General features: G+C 39.9%; 1 protein-coding gene across 3 annotated transcripts; it reads right to left on the bottom strand.

Moving 5' to 3' along the window:
* Positions 1–2,394: 2,394 nt before the first annotated feature.
* Positions 2,395–19,714, bottom strand: arhgap31 (Rho GTPase activating protein 31). Of its 3 annotated transcripts, none has more exons than XM_071898166.2 (12): positions 19,181–19,714; positions 14,056–14,158; positions 13,228–13,372; positions 10,790–10,872; positions 10,554–10,661; positions 9,801–9,943; positions 9,409–9,616; positions 9,009–9,133; positions 8,417–8,473; positions 7,538–8,194; positions 7,258–7,406; positions 2,395–6,420 (listed from the first exon to the last, which is right to left on the bottom strand). In XM_071898166.2, the coding sequence occupies exons 1-12, from the start codon at positions 19,278–19,280 to the stop codon at positions 4,324–4,326; spliced, it is 3,975 nt and encodes a 1,324-aa protein (XP_071754267.2). In that variant the 5' UTR covers positions 19,281–19,714; the 3' UTR covers positions 2,395–4,323. The 3 variants fall into 3 exon arrangements, with proteins under 3 accessions (XP_071754267.2, XP_071754266.2, XP_071754268.2); XM_071898165.2 differs by having other exon boundaries at positions 8,405–8,473; XM_071898167.2 differs by having other exon boundaries at positions 8,405–8,473; positions 14,056–14,150; positions 19,181–19,235.
* Between the last annotated feature and the right edge of the window lie 491 nt (positions 19,715–20,205).

Below are 20,205 nucleotides of genomic sequence, written 5' to 3' on the forward strand. Positions count from 1 at the left end.
CTATTTTCTTACGACAACAGCAAGTAATTTGAAAATAAGGATAAGTAGCTGCATGCTGTAGCCTACATGTATACATTGTGCGACTAAAATTAAAACCTAAACATCTTTCTGTGCACCTTGACTTGTGAGTCATAAACTAGCTATATGTTTTGAATTATGCCATTATGCAGGCCGTCTCTATTTTCTGTTACAGTAGAAAGTAGTCGATTTATCGTGTAGTGTGATTGTAATTGGACATTTTTGCCAACCTGGAAGCAGCAAATAGCCAAAGGTAAGAAGAAACTCATGTGTAACAGAGTGCAGAGAGGCAAGGGCAAGTTCTTTGGTGAAGGCAGAAACGCACGCTCGCTCGCTCGCTCGCTCGTTCTCTCTCTCTCTCTCTCTCTCTCTCTCTCTCTCTCTCTCTCTCTCTCTCTCTCTCTCTCTCCCTCTCTCTCTCCCTCTCTCTCCCATACACACACGCGCACACACATACTAAATGGACGCCAAACTTTCTGAAACCTATAACTCACACAGGGCTCCTCTCCTGGCTGTGCGCTACAATAAGAGAAGTTGGAGCAGCTTGTGTGTCTGAAGGAGAAAAACTGGCAGACTGTTTTCAGTCCGCCTGTTTATCCCACAGTTCACTGGCTTGCTCAAATCAAGAGTGAGTCGCCCAGGCACACAGTGCAGTGTGGTGCAGGAGCGTCATCTGCTGGCAATGAAAGATAATTAGATTTTTGTTTAACATGGAATTGTGCACAACCATGTTGCGATGTGGGGGGGCGGTAGTGCCTCAATTATTCAAAAATAACCGTATTTAGCTAAATAAAAAGAAAACACCATACGAAAGGGCAGTGCATTGTGGGAGTGGCAGTCCTTCTCTAGACCCTGTCTGCATATGGCAAAGGCTGTTAATGTAAACACTGATTGATAACGTTTTTTCAGACAGACAGACTGTAGGCTACAATGAATGCTTGTTTTATTCAAAGCATTTACTGTTGTGCTCAACATTTCATTGTAGTATTATTTTTGTACTGTACAAGATCCCAGACAACAGAAAGGCAGGGGGGCAGTCAGGGGTGCTGCTAGAAATTCTGGCCCCCGCCACCCAGGACAAGATGTCACACAGGGGTCCCCACCCCAACACATGTAACTGAGTACAGTATCACCGCTCCCCTCCTCATGGGGCCCCCCTCCAGTTTGGGGCCCCATGAAAGTAGCCGGCTCCTCCTTCACCCAGCCCCACCTCTTTTATCTTGCTCTTTTCAGTGCGTTGCTTTCTGTGCACACAGCACTTTCTGAACGTTCAAAGATTCCAAGACTCCCAAGAAAGTGGTTAGAGATGAGTACCTCCATCCAACATGATTACATGAGATACAGGATATTGTTGCTTCATTTGTCAGACAGTGCTAATTAAGGTTCCTAACATACTGTTAGCAACACACACCACTAATTTAGCTAGCTAAAATTAGCCAGCTAGCTTGCTTAGAATGCAAGTAACAAAAAACACTATTCAGATTTACTGTAACTTCTGTGACTATGACTCCACACGAGTTTGCTGAAATACTTTAAGAGGAGAGAGAAGGGAGGAGCAGAGAGAAATACAGAGAAGTGCAGGAATTTGAGGCCATTTTACAGAACCAGGTGTATCCTATGGTGCAAATACTGTTCCTTCATGATTTTCCCCAATTCATTCACTCATTTACTACAGATTCCTCCTTAAATATATATTTTTTTATTTTCAGTTTGGTACTTTGTATTACTCAAAAAACTTGCTGGTATTGAATGTACCATACTGCCAATTGAAAGGAATTGCTGATAAAAAATCACTGCTTGTGTCAGTTGTGTCTTGTGTACTACATACAATAATAACAGTAAAAAACAAAGTAATTGTTCAGAATATATTAATCATACAGTATTACATCAGTATACAGTATTACACAATTTAACTGTTTAATTATTCTAAATAACAAAGATGGCAGTGTAGCTGTAATAGCTGTATAAATCTGAATATCCCTGTGAATAACCATGATAACACCTCCACATATTACCAAATAAAACCTCCACATTACCTGCTAGTTACTATAGTGACTCTGTGTCGTTTCCCAGTCCTTACCCTCTCAATGATGTACATTGAAGTCCTATTGGGTTACTCTAGAACAAATACATTGTGTAAATTATACAGCCATATAGGCCAAAAAATCTATTCATCTGTTCATCAAAATATTGTCACATACTTGATATGTCTTAATGAAAAAGTAAATCCCTAATAAAGTAACGGGGGGAAATTCTTCTTCGTAGAACTTCATAAAACTGGTGTGGTGTGGCTTAGATTTTTTCCCAAGGTGGAAAATTTGAGAAACATTTGACAAAATAAAGTCTCTATTTAAGTATATTTTGTATCTTACCAGCTCTTTAGAATTGTATTGCTTGACTTCAGTGCATATCTAATATGAATGCAGTATTAACAGTAACTGTTGAGTGATGTGTTTCTCATTTCTTTTATTTTCTTATAACTTTTTGGTTGTAAGTAACAAAACTCATTGACTGTCTTATGTACATCATTTCAGACTTCACCATCAATGCACCAGTTAAAGCAAAAATCCATCCTAAAAATCTGAATTCAGATGTTATTCCTATGATTTTAGACAGTTCAGTAATCAATCAATAATTTTCAATATGAACAACTTTCCAACAAAACAAAGAAAAAGCACTGAAATCTTCATCTAACATCCAGACTAGGTTTCTGCATAGGTGCTAAAGCAAAAATAGCACAATGGATAATTACATCAGATCCTGTGTATCAGTAAATGCAAAGTAAAGAGACAACACCTGGAGTTTCCTGCCTCACCGACTGACTTTGTAGACCCAGACAAGAAAATGTGGCCAAAACACCACCGAGGCTAAAACTCCTTGGATATAGTCAATGTTCACAAAGTCGGTCTCCCATTTACTGTCAGTGGAGCAGCTCCAGGACTTGTCTTTTATGACATCACAGAGAGAATCTTTGCTCTCTTTTTTCTCATTGTTAGTTTCTCCTTAAGATCTTGTGATTATCAAAAACAAAACAAAAAAAAAACAAGCAAACACAACTGACAGTAAAATAACAAGGAATAACAGAAAGTAAATATACACATGAATTAGAGTCTTTTGGTGGGTAAATACTATTAGTTCAGCTTCTAATATAATGAAAACAAAAAGGGGAATTTCCTTTTAAATATTAGTGGAAACCATCACATCATGATCAGCTTATCACAGAGCCAATACATACAGTATATTGTATGGAAAGAGTCAAGTTTACTTCATATAATATGCAAGTTATTAAAAGAATAAATAAACACAACTTCAGAAATATCTTTCCTGTGATATGCAAACTATGTCATGAAATTCACAGATTTCTAATATGGGACTTTGGTGACCTTTATTCTTGCATAGAAAAAGTGTGTATCACTAACAGAACACATTTTAAGAACTGTTATTTCTTCATATCAGATTTTTTTGTTAATCTTTGTACTTCCTGTACTCTGAGTCCTTAATTTCAATTTCAGATATGAATATTTATGCCAAGAAGTCATAAGAGTAATTTGATTTGCTATGTACTTTGGCTGTTGACAGGTGATTGGCTAATTTCAAATGATGCAACATGATGTCATAACACCTATAACACAGTGTTTGTAAATGCAATCTGCCACTCCATTTAATCTGCCACTCCATTTAAAGGGACTGAATTCTGGAATCAGCATCAAAATATATGCTGTTGTGGAAACATGAGGAAGGGAGGACAAAAAAAGTAAATTGTCAGTTAAACATTTAAGCAAGCAATTGCTCCCCTAAGTATGTAAATATAAAGTCTGGCAAGTTGTAATGTGACAAAGACTTATTGCTGACATGGATTCTATTTGTCACCATTTTCAATATTCAAAGGCTCTGCTGCAGCTAGTGTTTGGCCAAAGGTGCACTCTGATGACACTGATACACCAAGAATTTACTGTATGCTCCAAGTGCCATTTTACAAACACATCCCTATAGGCAGATAGGCATTCCACACCTGTAGTACCACATAAGCAACAGGGAATACTTTGATTTCACAGATGACTTGAGCACTCAAATTTTACTAAATGTTCATCACTGTTAGCTCCCTTTTGAAAAGTTTGATCTCAGTCATGCTTTAAGGACTTTGAAATATGTCATATGTCTTCCTCAAAGCTTTCTTAAACACTTAATTTGATAAAATAGAGTTTTAACTAAGATTCTACATTTGTCAAGAAATGCAAGAATTACATAAAATGTTGTCATCTATTATGTATATCTATGTATTTACACATCCAATCTTAGGCCCAGTCACTCAATCTGCCTGTGGCTCCTGCTGTCGAATATCATTGATCTTCTCTGTGGTTGGTAGAAGCAGCTGGTGGACGTTTCCAGCCTCTGTCCGCTTTTTGGAATAGTCATTTTGTTTTGAAGAGTTATCCCCTCTGGGCCCCTGAAGTTCTCGGCCATCTCTTTTGAAAAGACATTAATAGCAGATGTGTCAGTCAGGCTCTTGATGGGAGAAAGGAGTAGCTTGCCATCATCCCCTGATGGTGGGTAGTCCATGATGGGAAAAGGGGGGCTAAGCAGAATAAGGCTCTGCGGCCTCTGCCTGTTCCTAAAGGACGGCCTTTGTAAGACGTTACTTCTATTAGGTCTTGGGCAGTCAAGATTAGGAGCGTGTCTCCTCGTTATTACTGGGAGTTCTGGGGTGGATGTGGTCTTCACGGACTCAGCAGATTTCTCTGCGTTTGGCTGTCTTTGGTGTTTGGGGGCAGGCTCCTTATTCTCTAGCTCCTCCTTTAGGTCTGTAATTGTCTGAGGAGGTACAGTGTTGGTTTTCTCCACATTCATTTTAGGGTATTCCTTTTCTTGTTCCTTTACTACATCAAAATCTTTCTCATGTCTGGAGTGAGGTATCTGACTGTACTGCACCTTCGGAGGTATGACCGGCACCGCTTTGGCCTGGCAAGTCTTTATCATGAATGCTGTTCGGACTGACGACACACTGACCGGGGCTGAGTTTCGCCGTAGAGGGGCCTGCCGATCGTTCAGAAACAACTCCAGCTCCGAGGGCAGTCCATTGTTTACAGTCCCAGATGGGGTCAGTAATCCCCTCTGACAGGAGGAAAACTCAGAGGAGTTACGGTTTTGTTGATTAGAAATGTCTCTGATGCATCGATGCCCTAAATCCAAATTAAGTGAATACGGCCTGTGTTTAGAGAAGCAGTTTTCCTCTCTTCGCTCTGAAGGAGACGTCTCGTGAGACATCTGTCTGTAAAACCTCTGAGATGACAATGTAGTCTTCTGTTTTGTTGTGCTGCATTTTGCTGTGTGAGGTTGCGTTGCATTATTGCTGGCCACGCTGATTCTTGTAGGTAGCGGCTGCAAGTAGGTCCCTTTAGTTTCTGGTTTGCCACTGGAAGTCTGAGAAATGTTTCCTGAGATGTGTTCAGCACTCTTAATGAGAGATGATTTATCAGACTGTTTGCCACTGTTACATGAAGGAGATGAAGGGTTTCCCTCCTCTGAGCTCAGATCCCCTTGAGAGCAGGAAGGTGGCAGTGGCAGTTGGTCAAACAAGTCTTTTAGTTCAGGTGAGTGCAGAGGACTGGTAACCCACTGTTTGCTGGAGCTAAGATCGTCCCAAGGCTCCACCCAGTCCAACTCTTCTGAGTTTCCTCCACATCCATCTTCGTCATCAAGGTGTGGTAGCTCCAAGGTGTTGGGTCTGTCCTCCAAACATGTCGATAGCCTCTGAATACCTTCCAGCTCAAGACTCATGTTTTTCTTTGCACCATCACAGGAGATCTTTTTGTTGCCTTGTTTCTCTGACCCCTTGTGGTTTTTACCTGCAATTGACACACCTGTGTCTGGTGGAGCATCTCCTGGCTGCAAAGGTTTTATAACTTTGCTTTGTTGTGCCAGATCTAAACAGGTGTCCATGGAAGGAACTTGCCAGTGTTTGGTATCAACAGGTTTATCTGTGTTTGGGGGGTTAATTTTTGGAGAGATTTGATGCAGTTTGTCCTCTTTTTCATCCATCACATCAGCAGGGTGGGGATTTTCTGTGTTTCCACCGGAAATTAAATCAAAGTTTTTGTGAAGAGAAAATTGAATGTCTGACTCTGAGGGTTGTTTCTTTGCAGAGTTTGATCCAGTGGCGACAACATGATCACTCAAAGGGGTATTTGAAGCCTGATCCCTACATAACAAAGACAGAGTTGGAGAGCTGCTACTTCTTTTTGACTGAACATTTGTCTTTAGCTTAATATTCTCAGAAGTACTCTTGGAGCAGAAAACAGGCTTAAATGTCTCATCCAGTAAGTCAATCTCAGGTTCAGTTATTTTAAGTTCTTGGTGGAGGTCACACCACAGCTCGTTCCCAATAGGGGAAGATCCCTTGTCCTGAAAACAAACAAAAACAGATTAAAAATCAACAAAATGGTTTCACCATTTATTTCCAAATTGAAATAACAACTACTATATATGATCAATACTATGGTCAATATAGTGTAACATATTGACCATCTGTGGTAATATGGTGTAACATATTTTTAGTGTAACATCTCTATTACTCTAAAAATATAAATTTGTCAACTGTTTAATCTTTCTTTTGCAACGCACAACACGAAAAAGCTATGCAAATTTGAATAGCGTGGCAGCACACTATCTAGTTGAATAACAGAAATAAATGAAATCTGTTTCGAATTTATAGTCATCTTTGTGCGTTGGTTCAAGCCAAAATGATCTGAGCTCTACTCACAGCTATCTGGCCCTAGCCAAAAGTTAGTCACATAATAGAGGAAAAAAAAATAAATTATATAACTCTTTAAATGGGTCAGAAAGAGCAACCAAATGCTTCTGCTGATATTTTTCATGCAAGGGAGGAATGTTGGGCTTTAGAATATAATGCTGATATTTTTTCCCTCTGTAATTCCCTTTTACTTATTGACAGACTTTCCTAATCCCAGCATTATTTCCCAGAAGGCTATTGGTTTGACTCAACAGTTACAGGGAGTAATGATGAGCCTACTGGTACTAACAAATAGTCTAACAGCAACACTCTGTCCTTTTAATGTTGATTTTGATATTCACTTCTCTATTTATTATTTACACTATAAATTATAGGGTAATTTAATATCATTTAACAGAAAAACTGGAGGCCTAATAACAGAGTATAATCTCCATAATTCTGCTCTAATATCAGCACTACTAACTAAAATTCAACAGTAAATGATTTACCAGTTGCATGGCTATGGGCTGGTTATGCAGTTGTTTCCCAGGAGATGGTGCTGTATCTTTGTCTTCTCTTGCATTTGCAAAGGAAGGCTGTTCCAGTTCAGAAATGTCCGTCCCTCCTTGACCCTCTTGCACCGCTTCTCCACTTGAATCTAAGGGGAAAACTTTTTGTAATGATTTTGCATACAGTACAGTATATTGCTCATAACAAGGAGCCATGTTTGACTTGAATATGTAATGTAACAACATGCTTTTTCAACTATGGTCAAAGAACATGCCCTACTCTCTGGCACGACTCTACAGGTTGTCTCCTCTGCGTTCTTCTTCTCCGCTCTTTCCTGGTTCTCCATTTCCAGTTGGGGAAAAGTGCTGCTCTTCCCACTGGTGTTGCTCTGCTCTGAAAGTGGCACCTCTTTGCAGGGTTTCAGAGCCGGTGCAACCGGCTTTTCCTTCACATGGCCCCTGCAGGGAGTGCTGTTGGAGCTGATAACTGCTGAGACCCGCAGCGGTACGGACACAGCAAAGGGCTCAGATATGTTGACGGCTTTGCGTTGATGCCTAGGTGACGACTCCAGCGGGAAGAAGCTCCCTGGGAAGGACGGCCTCGATGAGCTGTTGTGGGAGGAGCCTGAGTATAACATTCTCCTGTTTTTCGGAGAAGTGGGCTTGTAGCCACTGAGGTCGTCACCTTTGAACACCTTCAGCTGTTCTGGAAGTGTTTTTTGAGCAGGCGCTGAGGCACCTGCGGACCCCTCCTGATTCATGGTAGGGCTCCGGCCACCTGTTGCCCCGCCAGTTTTCTTCCCTTTAAACTCCCAGTTTTGGTCCTGTTCACTCAGGTCGTAAAGTGAGTCAGATCCCAGCGTTCTGGACTTTATGTCTGGAACAAAAATGCTACTGGTTCCACTGGCTGGACTGCTGTTTCCTGTTCTGTCATCATCTGTGGGGTAAAAATAACATAAGTGGCAAATTATATAAGATAAAAAACAACAACAACATCTCACTGAGAGCATTGAAAGCAATTGCTACAACAGAATATTCTAACTATGCAGAGGCAAAGTTAAAATGATGATGGTTTGTAAGAATGGCACTATAACATTACTGTTTATAACATCTGTGTTTAATTTTCATGCAATTTAAAGTCTCTGACTTGTAGCCCCACCTGTTGGTAGGGAGCACAAGGACTCCATGCTCCTGGCTGGCCGAAGAGCTGCCTTTTCTGTGAAAGGAAAAAAAATATAAACTCACTTTCAGCACTTAAAAGGAGAAAAGAGTTTCCACCATCGCTTATTATGTTACTGTTAACATTTTTTAATTAATTTCAAAACTTTAAAGGGGACACAGCTAAGAATTCCTTAATATTCATATGGTCGAGGGTAGTCCAATCAATATCTGTGAAGATGAAAAACTATTTCTCAAAGCCAGAAAACGTGTGATGTGATGTGTGATGCACAGCGATTTTGTGGACCCCAGAATGTTTGATTTATTCTATAAATGATCAGTTCTGAACTAGAAACCTTGTGTCCCCTGAAAAGCCACTCGGATGCTCTCCCAGTCACCTTTCCCATCTTTCCCTGTTTGTCCTCTAATGAGGCTCTCCGCTCTCTGCTGTCTGGCTTTGGGAGAGAGTTGTTCATGTTCACAATATTGATTGGACTGTCCTAGACCACAGGAGTAACATGTACATTTAGTGGTGTTTCCTTTTAAACTTGTATGGTACAGTAGTGTAACTTTTTTTATGTTGGAGACTTTACCTGTTAGACTCGGTCCTCTTATGAACACACTGCCGTTCCGGCTCAGCTTCCCCTTAGAGTCTGTAACAGACTTTCCCAGGTTGAAGATAGACTTCCACTTCTTTGATTTCCCAGAAAATTTTCTCCTAACAGATAAAGAGAGATTAAGCCCTTCAGTGTCATACTATTTTTGGAATCCTGACTTCTTGCATCCAAGAAAAAGACACATATTCACATAAAATGCCTGCACTAATTGTCCCCTTTGCAAAGAGTAACTCTTCATGCACGCTACATATAAATGCTTGATTTCATTATTACACCCTGGAATACAGCAATCACGAGTACATCAGACATTGGATGAATTTCAAGAATGTTGCTGATACATTATACTAATGATAGACTGAATCCAAATCCATCTTACTTGCTGTCTGATATGTCTATGACAGTGTGGTAGAGCGTGGCAGTGCTAGTGTCAGGCAGACTGTTCTCTCGCTGACGTTCTCTGCGCACTGGGTGGTTTGGGCTCAAGGAGCGTGCTTGGGCCTCTTCCAGGCTCATCAGTTTCATTGGCCCACACTGGCCACCAATAGGGAGCGTGGCATACTTCTCCCCACACACCAAATTTGGTCCTGGAAATGGATAATTAGTCATTTTTTAACCATTTCATAATACATACAGCACATAGAAGTAAATGCATGTTTGATCAGTACAATTCTATGGAGTAATTCAGCAAACAATTTAGGGCAATAAATCTCTCATTACAGAATTTCTTTATATTTATGTATAAATATATAAATATATATAATATAATACCTTCTTTGGGTTTGATTTGCACAGAATCATGGTTGAAGATCTCCTCTGTGTGGTTCAGAATAAACTCAACCACTGACTGTTGTATCCGCACCTCCTGGAAAGCCATATCTCCATTACAGGATGAAACTTCAATATCTTTGGATCTGCAAGTAAACACAAGAGACAAAGTTCTTGAAATGTTTCAAATCTGCAAAAAGTTGTTTGTTTGAAATAATTTCATGAAACAGCTACTGAAAGCCTGAAACAAGAGAGCCAGGACTCTACTCTTACAGGTCATATAGTGTCTCTGCATTGACCCTCAATAGAAGACTGACTTGAGACTCATGTGTTAGTGGCCAGGGTGAACAAAAATACAATTTCTTGCTCAGAACTATTTGCAATACCAGCCTCCATACATTACCAAGCAACCTCCAGAATGTGTCACTTGATGACCTGACAGATTAAGAGTCTTGGCTTTCTGGATTCTAGCTTGGGAGTGAATTATTGATCTCCACAAATATTGATTGAACTGTCTAAGGTAATAGGTATAAGATGGGATATCTCCTTTAAGGTGGAATTTCCCTTTGATGTGATGGACTAGGTACTAGTGCTTAAGTGTATATTAATTTATGTAATTCTTATGGCATTATGGGCCATGTACCAAAGCATGAGATGTGTTGCTGAATGGCCGCTTTTACTAAAGAAATGAGAGTTCTAAAGATTTTTCAGGTGATGCATCAGGCGTTCCAAGCACAGCTGTAAAACGTTACTCACCTCAACAGGTTTGGAGCCCACACCAGGGCCAGGTTACGTGTATGCATGTTAGTCTGGGTGCTTAAGGTGGCAAGGTGGGCCAAGTGTTTGGTAAGGTACTCCAGAGTCCTGAGGATGATAGACAAGCACATCTTAATACATTTACTACAACGTTATTAGTAAAACTTAACTAAGGGAATTGTCCACAAATTTCTAAATTGTGTTAATTACTGGGAATGTAAAGGGCTGAAGTTCACCTGAAATGGGGGACGGGCAGTTCTTTGATGACACTCTGAATATGTAAGAGTTTCTCATGATTCCCCTGGACCGTGACCGCTTCCTGCATGTAAAATAGATACATAGATGTGCATTAGGGTGAGTATAACAACAGTAAAACCTTAAAAAATGCTTGGCTCCTGTTTCTAGCACTTGTTGAATCTGAACTGTGTTGACTCCACGGCCTGTATGGACTTTCCTTCCCACGGCTACTTTCCAGTGCCGACCCCTAACATTGAGCAGGAATTGAATGCCCAAGTTTGCGGTCTCTGTAACTCGCTTGAGATTGTATGAGATGATGATCTTTCGGATGATGATGTTTCAGTTGTCTGTAATGACTGCATACATAACCAGACACTCTAACGTCACATTCCCATTATCAGTGAACAGGATCAATGCATTGATGAACTGCAGGATGAGGCTATGAACCCACTGCATCGCCCGAGGAATAGTTCCTCCCTTCCGGCTAGCCTGAGTTGGATATCAAGCCAGCCTCGCCTAGACCTTGCTTCACATGAAATGAATGTGAAGGTCAAAATGACGTACAGTAATTGGGGCCAACTGAGTGTGTTGGCTGCATTTGGGAGTCGTGTATGAGGTCGCACACCATAAGTCATTCTCAAAATGCATTCTTGTGCGTTCTTGTGTTGGATAAAGGTCCCGGAAGTTTACTTGCCAACTGAGGACGCATTGGATGGTGACTTGGCATACGAGAACGAATGGGAAGCCCCAAGATTCATTCCAAGAGTGACACATTATGTCCAAACAGCGCAACAGTCCATAGTACAGAGCCGATTGAAACAGCTGGGAAAATGGACAGCTGCGTGTCTTAATTAACTGTGCATGTGACATCAAGCACACAACCCATCTCAAACTGTGAGGATGCTTGTCCATGCTCAATTTCTTTAGAAGTTTGTCGGGAAGAACGTTCTGCACAAGGGCAGAAGTATCGACATGGCATTTGATAATTACCTCATCAGAAATTTTAAACAAGGATGGCGCCACAGTTACATAAAAGCCTCCATTGAGGATTGGCTGAACAAAGGATCAGGGCCCCGTTTCATTACTCATTTTAACCTTCCCTCCTCAACTTCCCCTTGGCACTTCCCCTCGGGGGGGAATCCCTGCTGCCATCCACTACTCCATTACAGTGCTGTTCCATTACTCTAATAACTCAACTGAGGTTTCTGAGATCGACCCTTCGAGGGCCGAGGGAGAGTCAACAACTCTGTATCTTGCCCAGAATGCATTGTGAATTTCCTGTGCATGAACCAACATGGCGGACCAAGCGATATATAAGTGTAAATAAACAAACAACATTGAGAGAATTTAATTTCATTCATGAAATTAACTCATCTGGGATATTTTATTAGTCATTGCTCTGTGTAATTATTATTATTATTATGAATCATTAGGCCTGCTTAATGGAAAGTGCATTCCATTTCAAATACTCCGCTTCCCGCTTGGACCCTGCCCTCTGCTCTGCAAGTGACCACTAGTGTGACGTAGGTGCTGTGTATCACCAAGCACTGAGGGGAAGTGGAGGACGTCATGTTAAAATGACTAATGCAACACGGCCCTGGTGTTGTTTTCCTTGTCGGGGGATGTGAAGAGCTGATTTCCTGGAGTATTGAAGTTTTCAGGCGAGAAACATGAATGTCAAGCTACACAGAAAGCATGAACCAGGTCTTAGACTTATACTTTAATTCCCTTTACTCCTGCCTCACTCCAAAGTCCCTTTCACATCTGCAGTTTATCTGTCTGCTGCCAAATGTAGAGATCATATCACTCCGGTTTCAGCCTCTCTCCACAGGTTGCCTGTTAGTTTTGGAATTATGATTTGGCCCCTAGCTACATCACCAACCTTTTAACTCCCTATGAGTCAGACTGCACCCTGAGGTCCTTGGGCAAATCCCTCCTGTCTGTTCCACAGTCTAGACTCAAGACCAATAGACACTGAGTGTTCTCCATTAGGGAACCTATGCGTGCTTCTGGTTTTCTTCATTAATTTGTACTGCTGTAATACCGTGATGTATAGTGATATATACAGCCAAATCTTTTTATGATTGTAAGGCAGCACATACAGTACTCAGGCGTTTTGAAATGAATCACATATATCACACCCACCTATCACATATCGTGGTATAAGCAGTGCTTCTAATGTAAAATGCTTACAGTTCAGTTGCTAATGTTAGCTAGCAAGCCTGGTGGTCTAACATTACTGTATTCTCCACAGAAGAGATGAGCATCTGATCAATTAGGGAGCCCGAGAGCTGAGATCAGATCAAATAAAATGATAATAAATTATGATACATGAATTTAGATACATGAACTTATTCAGTTGTGGGACCAACTGTAGGTCACACAGGAAAGAAATATCTCTTTAGCAAACTTGTAAATGTAATGTAAATGTACTCACAGTGAATTTGCTATAGAGCTCATATGTGAGCAGGGGGTTGGGAAGCTCCCTGAAGTACAGCTTACATAAGGAACCCACACAGTGGATGTCCTGGAGGTACACTTCCTTTGTAAGGTCAGGGCACGCCTCAGAGCAAAATTCCTGCCTGTACATAGGTACACACACACACACACACACACACACACACACACACACACACATACAGAGAGAGAGAGTTAGCTGAATGCTTTGATTGTTTAACACTCCTCCTCGCTGCTTGTTGCTGTACGTGGCTTGTTGGATTGAAATGCATCCAGCTGACCAATGTTTTTATACCAAAAACCAAAGACACCAAACATTTTCATTGCCAAACTGAGAAAAATATTATGTAAATCGAACATAGCAGTTCTGTTCCGTTGGCATGGATAAAGCCTAAGTTGGACTAACAAAACATTTATTTGATAGACATGGATTAGCAAAATACTCCGTAATAAAGGAGGATTTATACTGAACCACCAAAGAGGTAAGATTAGTGATTGGTCAGTGGCAATGTAGGAGAATGAGTATGGCAGCGATAACCACCACGGGGCCAAAGAGTATAAATGCTGATTAGTCCAAGATTTTAAAAATTCCTATATTTTGATACCAAATCATGATTTGACCAAATCTCACATCTAATAATGTCTAATATTTTCTATGATTAGGGGTTTTTGATGTATTACTAAATTACTACACCATTTCCAGCCGACTCCTGCTTTAACCTTGCCAACTTTGAGAAATCAAATTATTTGCAAAGCATTACTGTGCAAGAGTCAACATGGTGCTCGGAGCGCTCATTTACATAAATACCTGAGGCGCTGGATATTTGAGGTGACCCCCGACAGTCTGTATATCCCGTCCACGATGCCATGCTTCTCAATAAACTCTGCACACTTCTTCAGAACCTGAGGAACTGAAGAAATAAATGTGTCAGTCTTTCTGCAACATGCACTGTATCCAAATACTGAACATCTCTGATACTGCTACATGTTAGAGACGAGCACAAACGTCTTGACATCAGGAATAAATAACAAGGGAAGATTTCAGCAGTGAAAGCAAATACATAAAATTGTATCCATGATGCTGTCTGTTTCGGACTTCATACAATGTGTACACACAGAATTGGACTTCATGCTGATTCAGACAACCTTAAAATCTCAGGAGCAGATTAAAGAGAAGGAAAGTATTGCAAAGCAAAATGTATAAATGGTAGCGTTGCACATAATGTTTGCTTAAACATGCTATAGACGCTGTAGGGCATGTTCTACTATGCCTCTGCTTTCTATTCCTTGGGGCAGCTGATTGTAGACAAGGTGGACATTGACAGGAAGTTAAAAATGGTTTGTTTGTTTCAGAGGAAGGTTGACACACCCAGTCCTTGTAGCTGGTAATACTTGCGACATTTCCTCTAATAGAAACTGGCTTTTGAAATGTTACCACTGACCTACACTACAGCTTTCTAAGCTATAGTAGGCCTACATTATCTTCTGGTAAACAACCTTTTACTGTGTCGTACTGTTTAAAAGTCAAAGGAGAATTAACCGTGGCTTTCCAATATGTGTTAAATCACATGTTCATCAGTTTGACCACAACTTCCCTGTAGCAATGCTAATCATGAAGACAAGAAGAGTCTGCAAAAGTGATACACATTAGATTTGAAGCAGGGGCAAAACTTGATTCTTCCTTTGAATTTGTTACTGTGTCATTTGAATGCATGCACACTAGATGGATAGAGCAATATCCCACTGGCTTTCGAAAAATTGAAAAGCAGACAGGCTTTCAGAAGGTGATTGTGGTACATTTGAGATTGCATTGTATGTTTTTTTTGTTTTACACACAAACACAAGATCTCAGTAGAGTATGACTTTTACTACAGCTAACTGTACATGTTTATTCATGTTTCTTTTGGTCTTTTCTATACATTATATCTCTGTAGTCAAATATCCTGAGCTCACTATTAAAGTAAATGAGCCTCGTGGACCAGCAAATCTACCTTTACACTTTCAGTACTTTCAGCATGAGATTAAGCAGTAATGAGTAACTAGTAATGAGATGCATCAGTGCAGTTTTGTAGAGGATTTTCACAATGCCAGACGATTGATATTCACTGGCTCAAAACATAAAATCCATCTTTCATCTTTCATCTAACATGTAATAAACAAAAATAATAAGTAAACAAACCATTTTAACATCCTTATAGTGTTTCAAACATGTAATGCTACTTTGCATTTCTAAACCTTTTGGCTGTATGAATGAAAGTTTGTTTTCATTATGGATGTGTCCCAACGATTATTCTATTGAAAGCTCCATAATCACCTTTCAAATAGGGTAGTTAATTTGATTTGTCTCCAGTTTTCAACCATACTGTTACATTCCCATGTCTCACGCTGCTAAATACAAACTGATCGGCCTACAAACAAAACTGAGCATGTCGAATTCATTCTTCACAAAATGAAAGAATATTTTTGGTAATGGTTTATTTGGCTGTAATTATTACAGACACCAAGAATCTGCAATGGCTTACATTCTCATGCATGAGGCTTAATTGGACTTTCAGTGACATGCCTGTGGTCAAATGCTGGATGATGAACAACACTGGAGCCACCATTTACCTCTCAGTATTTGCACTGAGCGAAGGTTTCTGCTTGTTCATCTAGAACTTCTTGTAGATTCATAACAAAATATGGTTTGATGCATTTCTTCTGATTCTCAAAGGTATGTTGTCATAGGTTTTAACTCTCATTTTAGGACATGAAATTAAATCAATGGCTGATGTGTGGTAAAGAGAATTTCAAGTCAAAGTATTACTCAGTCTCTTGACACAGAGGGTGAAAGTTAAGTTTCTGGCTGCTGCTGGAGTCTTAAAATGTTCAGTTTTCCATTTGAACACTGAAACTGTGGCCGGTGCCCAGTGGCTGGTTGTGCAAAAACCTTTAACAAAGGTTTTCAGTCTTTTCCCTTTAGCCACCTTACCCTTGAGTTGTATAAATTTGCCAGTTTTACAGCTAAAGGAAAATTTTATGCTAACATAATGTTTATGTTGCATGAAGCACCTTTAAAGCTTCGGCAGCCAGATTCACAAAACCTTAGGAAAACAAATCTTAAGAAAAAATTGAAGAATAAATTTGAGAACTTTGCTTCCAAGAATCTCATTTTTTTCCTAAGAAAAAAAAAAAAAGAATAAAGTTAAGAAAATAATTAAGAACTATTTCGACATCAACTCTTGTTAACTTTTTTCTTAAGAGTAAAGCCATGAAATATAGCACCTAATTTAAAGATAACCATCCACTCAAAATGGTTGCAGTGAAAAGGTCATCTTCTAAATTATTAATTTAAACACACATTTTAAACAATTAAGTAGGCATTTCAAATAATTAATAATTGTACTTGATGTATCTTACATTTTAAGCTCAACATTATATTGGTAAGCTTGGCTTGTCACTATTTTTATTAGGTGTATGTCTCATATCTCATGAAATGATGCCTTTAGCCAAAAGCCAGTAACCAATGTCTGAGCCTTTTTTTATGCTTTTCCCACACTAAGTTACTTATTCAAGTAAACTATAAATATAGCTACCCTAAAAAATGTTCCAAATTATTTGTAGATGGAACTACTATGGGTTGCAGCTAAGGAGGAAAATCCCCCTTTTACGCTTGTTTACATCGGTTGCTAGGAAGGCCAAATATATCGTAAATAAGACGTCAAGAGAAAATTAAACTATGTTCTAAGGTAACTTACAATCTATTTTAAGAGCAATTTTGAGAATCCTGCACCCAGTTTGTAAGGTTCCAGCATGCTTGTGTGAGTATCTGCTGTCTTTTGTAGTTACTAGCTTCTGTGTCATCTTAAGGCTAAATGATGCCTGAAAATAAATATCCATATTCCACGCTTAACATAGTTGTACAAGGACATGAAGATACAAATGTTCAAACTTTCAGAGTTATGTGATCACGATTGGCTCTGCATTTCATTGTGAGAGAGAAAGTTGTGAGCTTCATCTTGTATGTTTTTTTATATCCAAAGTAGAAATTTTTTTGAAATTACTGTAGCAGGGCACAGCAGTAATGCTGTGCTAAGTATTTCACAGAGGAGCATAATTTATTGATCCCTCTTAGTTGATTATTAATATTAGGGATATCCTTGAAGAGGTTAGTATATGATGAGTTTATATAGATATTCTCACAAGAATCCGCTGTGATTTCAGGCATTTTTCAAACCAGGTGCTGTAGTAGTGAGTATTAGTGATACTAATATTCCTACGAGATGAGACAGTATTTCTAATCACCTTATTAGTGAGACACAGTATATAATTTATGGCTGCATATAAAGACCCTCATCAGTACTAGGAGATTGTGGGGTAAGTGTGCAATTTCAGGTGAACAGTGACAGTGCATTGTTGTGCCTCAGTACAGGTGAAAAAAGAACAATATAAATTCAATGTAATTCCTTTGTGTGTGGAGCCACAGTGCAACAATATTGGACTGGATCTTCAGCAAGGCTTTGGTGCAAATATGGTACCTACTCAAGCACTGGAGCTGTGCACATGGCAAGGTGGAGCTACATGGGAAGAATGTGGGCATCAGGTTGACTTTTGTACCCGGCTCATAGATTCAGATCAGAAAAACTTCAAGGTAAAGTGGTTTTCGATCATCACTGCAACTAAACTTAACACCCAGTTTGTGTTCCTGTTGGTTTGTCAGCATGTTAAATGTGAAGACAAGCAAAGGCTTTGAGTTCTGAGTACCAACTGAAAAATATGAGCAATTAGTTACTTGACAAACTTTCCGTCTGTGTACTGCCCTACAAATGTAAACAACAGTAACTATTTTTTTGTGTTTTTCAAAGGTTAAACATCATGACGCAAGTTTATATTTTATTTTAACAAAAAATTGACCCATAGGTGCTACCAGAAATATATATTATCCACTTCTGTACCAAGAATACATTTGTCATGACAGGAGATAATGAAGTAATCTTTCTGTCTTGCTCTTATTTAGTTACTGCCATTTAGCTTTGTAGGGCAGTATACTTGTCTTGACAGTCCGTCCAACACAATCTGATGCCCTAATGGTTTAAAAACACAATATGTCTGCTGGACATCCAAGACAGTCGGGTATGAGAGTGTACCCACTATCCAAACTCTTCCTTTTCCTGCCCTGGATGCTCCGCCTCACAGAGTGTACATGGCCGCTCCACAAGGCTTCCTTAAAGTTATCCTCAACAGCTATTCAGATGCCCAAGTTGACTCCGCACGTGGTACATTTCTGTTCACTCTCTCTTTTTCTGGCACATCATCTTGCTGCCAAAACAATTACTGAGCAGCTACTATTGTAGGAAAGAAAAAGGTATAAGAACAGAAGAAAGAAAAGGAATAAGAATATACACAAATAAAGAATAAACACCTCTGGTCTGTAAGGTTCCAGAAAACCTGACCATCGACTCGATGATCAAGCCTTTTTTCGCTCATTAGAGCGTCTCATTATGTTCTCTCAGCACCGCCCAGTCTTTTGTCAGACACAAAACTAGTCACAGGCTCTATAGTGACTGGAGGAAATTGACCAAAAAAAATCTATGAGCCACACCCTAAGTCACAAATCCCCATTTTATATAGTCAATGAGTGAATGAATTGCTTTACTAAATGTAAAACAGATGTACACCATCAATTCATAGGTGATGTAATACCAGGATAAAGCCTTCTATTTGCTGTGTAAAAACACTTTTTCTCTTTTCTCTCCCATTTTCACCATATATGCTTGTAAGTTAAATAATGAGAAGCTATATCATAATCTGGGAAATGAAAAATAAAGCTCAGTTTTCATCATAATTGTTATACTGTTATGTATGTGAGCCAAGCCAGTGACAGTGTGTAGTTTGATGATACCGGCTTTCAAAGGAGCGTTAAATTACAAAGAAAGCAACATAAAAAGTTTTACCATCTTGTCCTGAACTCTGAAGATGTTCTATCAGGTCACAGCCAAACGCATTTTCACTTCCTTTCTTTTTGGTCTTCTGCTTAGTCCCTTTGTTCTTCATGTGGCTCCAGTTAGTAGTCCAGATGATTAAAACAAACAAATCCTTGAAAGCACAGCGATCGATCCATATGACCCCGAGGAAGGGTTAGTTTGAGGGTCAGAAAGCAGCCACATAGAAACCCCAGCAATCAGCTCCCAAAAGACTGCATCCGCTCACATCTTGACTAACCACACTGTTGGAGGCTGAGAACAGAAATGACGTCACTTTTTAAGCTTTAAGTCCTTTTAGAATGGCAATATATCAAGTGATGGTCAAAGAAAAGGCACGGGCTAACTGTTTTATTAGCTGGGAAGTGGAGTGGCAACGGCAGTCCGCTGCTTTATCTCAAGGATTTGCAGCAACAGCATTAGAATTGGTTGGTTTCCTGTTGTTTTTTTACCCCCAGCCAGTCTCCCTGCGCCGTTTTATCTCCTCCTCTTTTCCTCCATTCCACACAGTCTCCCTTTTCACTGGCTTCTCCGTAGCTGAGGAAACACACATGCATCAAGTGAGGCACATTCTCCCAGGAACATCATCTTTTTCGTTGCAATTTCCCTTTTAGTTTCTCAAACATGCTATGTTTAGACAGCCATGGAGTCGTGGCAGTGGTGTGGCGAGGAGTTTTGAAATGTTAAGACTGTGTAAAGGGGAGGGAAGAGAAGTGAGGGGAGGAGAACAGCTGACTTCTGTTTCTCTACTGGTGTAGGAATCACTGACCTCTTTTATCCTTTTTTTTTTTTTTTTTTTTGCCAAGCTCAGTCCTAACGGGAAGGCTGCTCTCTGCCTTCCTGAATGCTCCCAAAGTACACAATTTCCTGTACAAAGAGCCCGGTCTCGAAAACAAAAACAGACTGGCTCTGAAGGAAGAGGGAAGTGGGAGGTGACTGGAGTGAGGGCCTGAAGGGCACAGATGGGAAATGGGGGGAGATGGGGGCTGGGGTGAGGA

Source organism: Centroberyx gerrardi, chromosome 11 (assembly GCF_048128805.1).
Source record: "Centroberyx gerrardi isolate f3 chromosome 11, fCenGer3.hap1.cur.20231027, whole genome shotgun sequence".
Lineage (NCBI taxonomy): Eukaryota > Metazoa > Chordata > Actinopteri > Beryciformes > Berycidae > Centroberyx > Centroberyx gerrardi.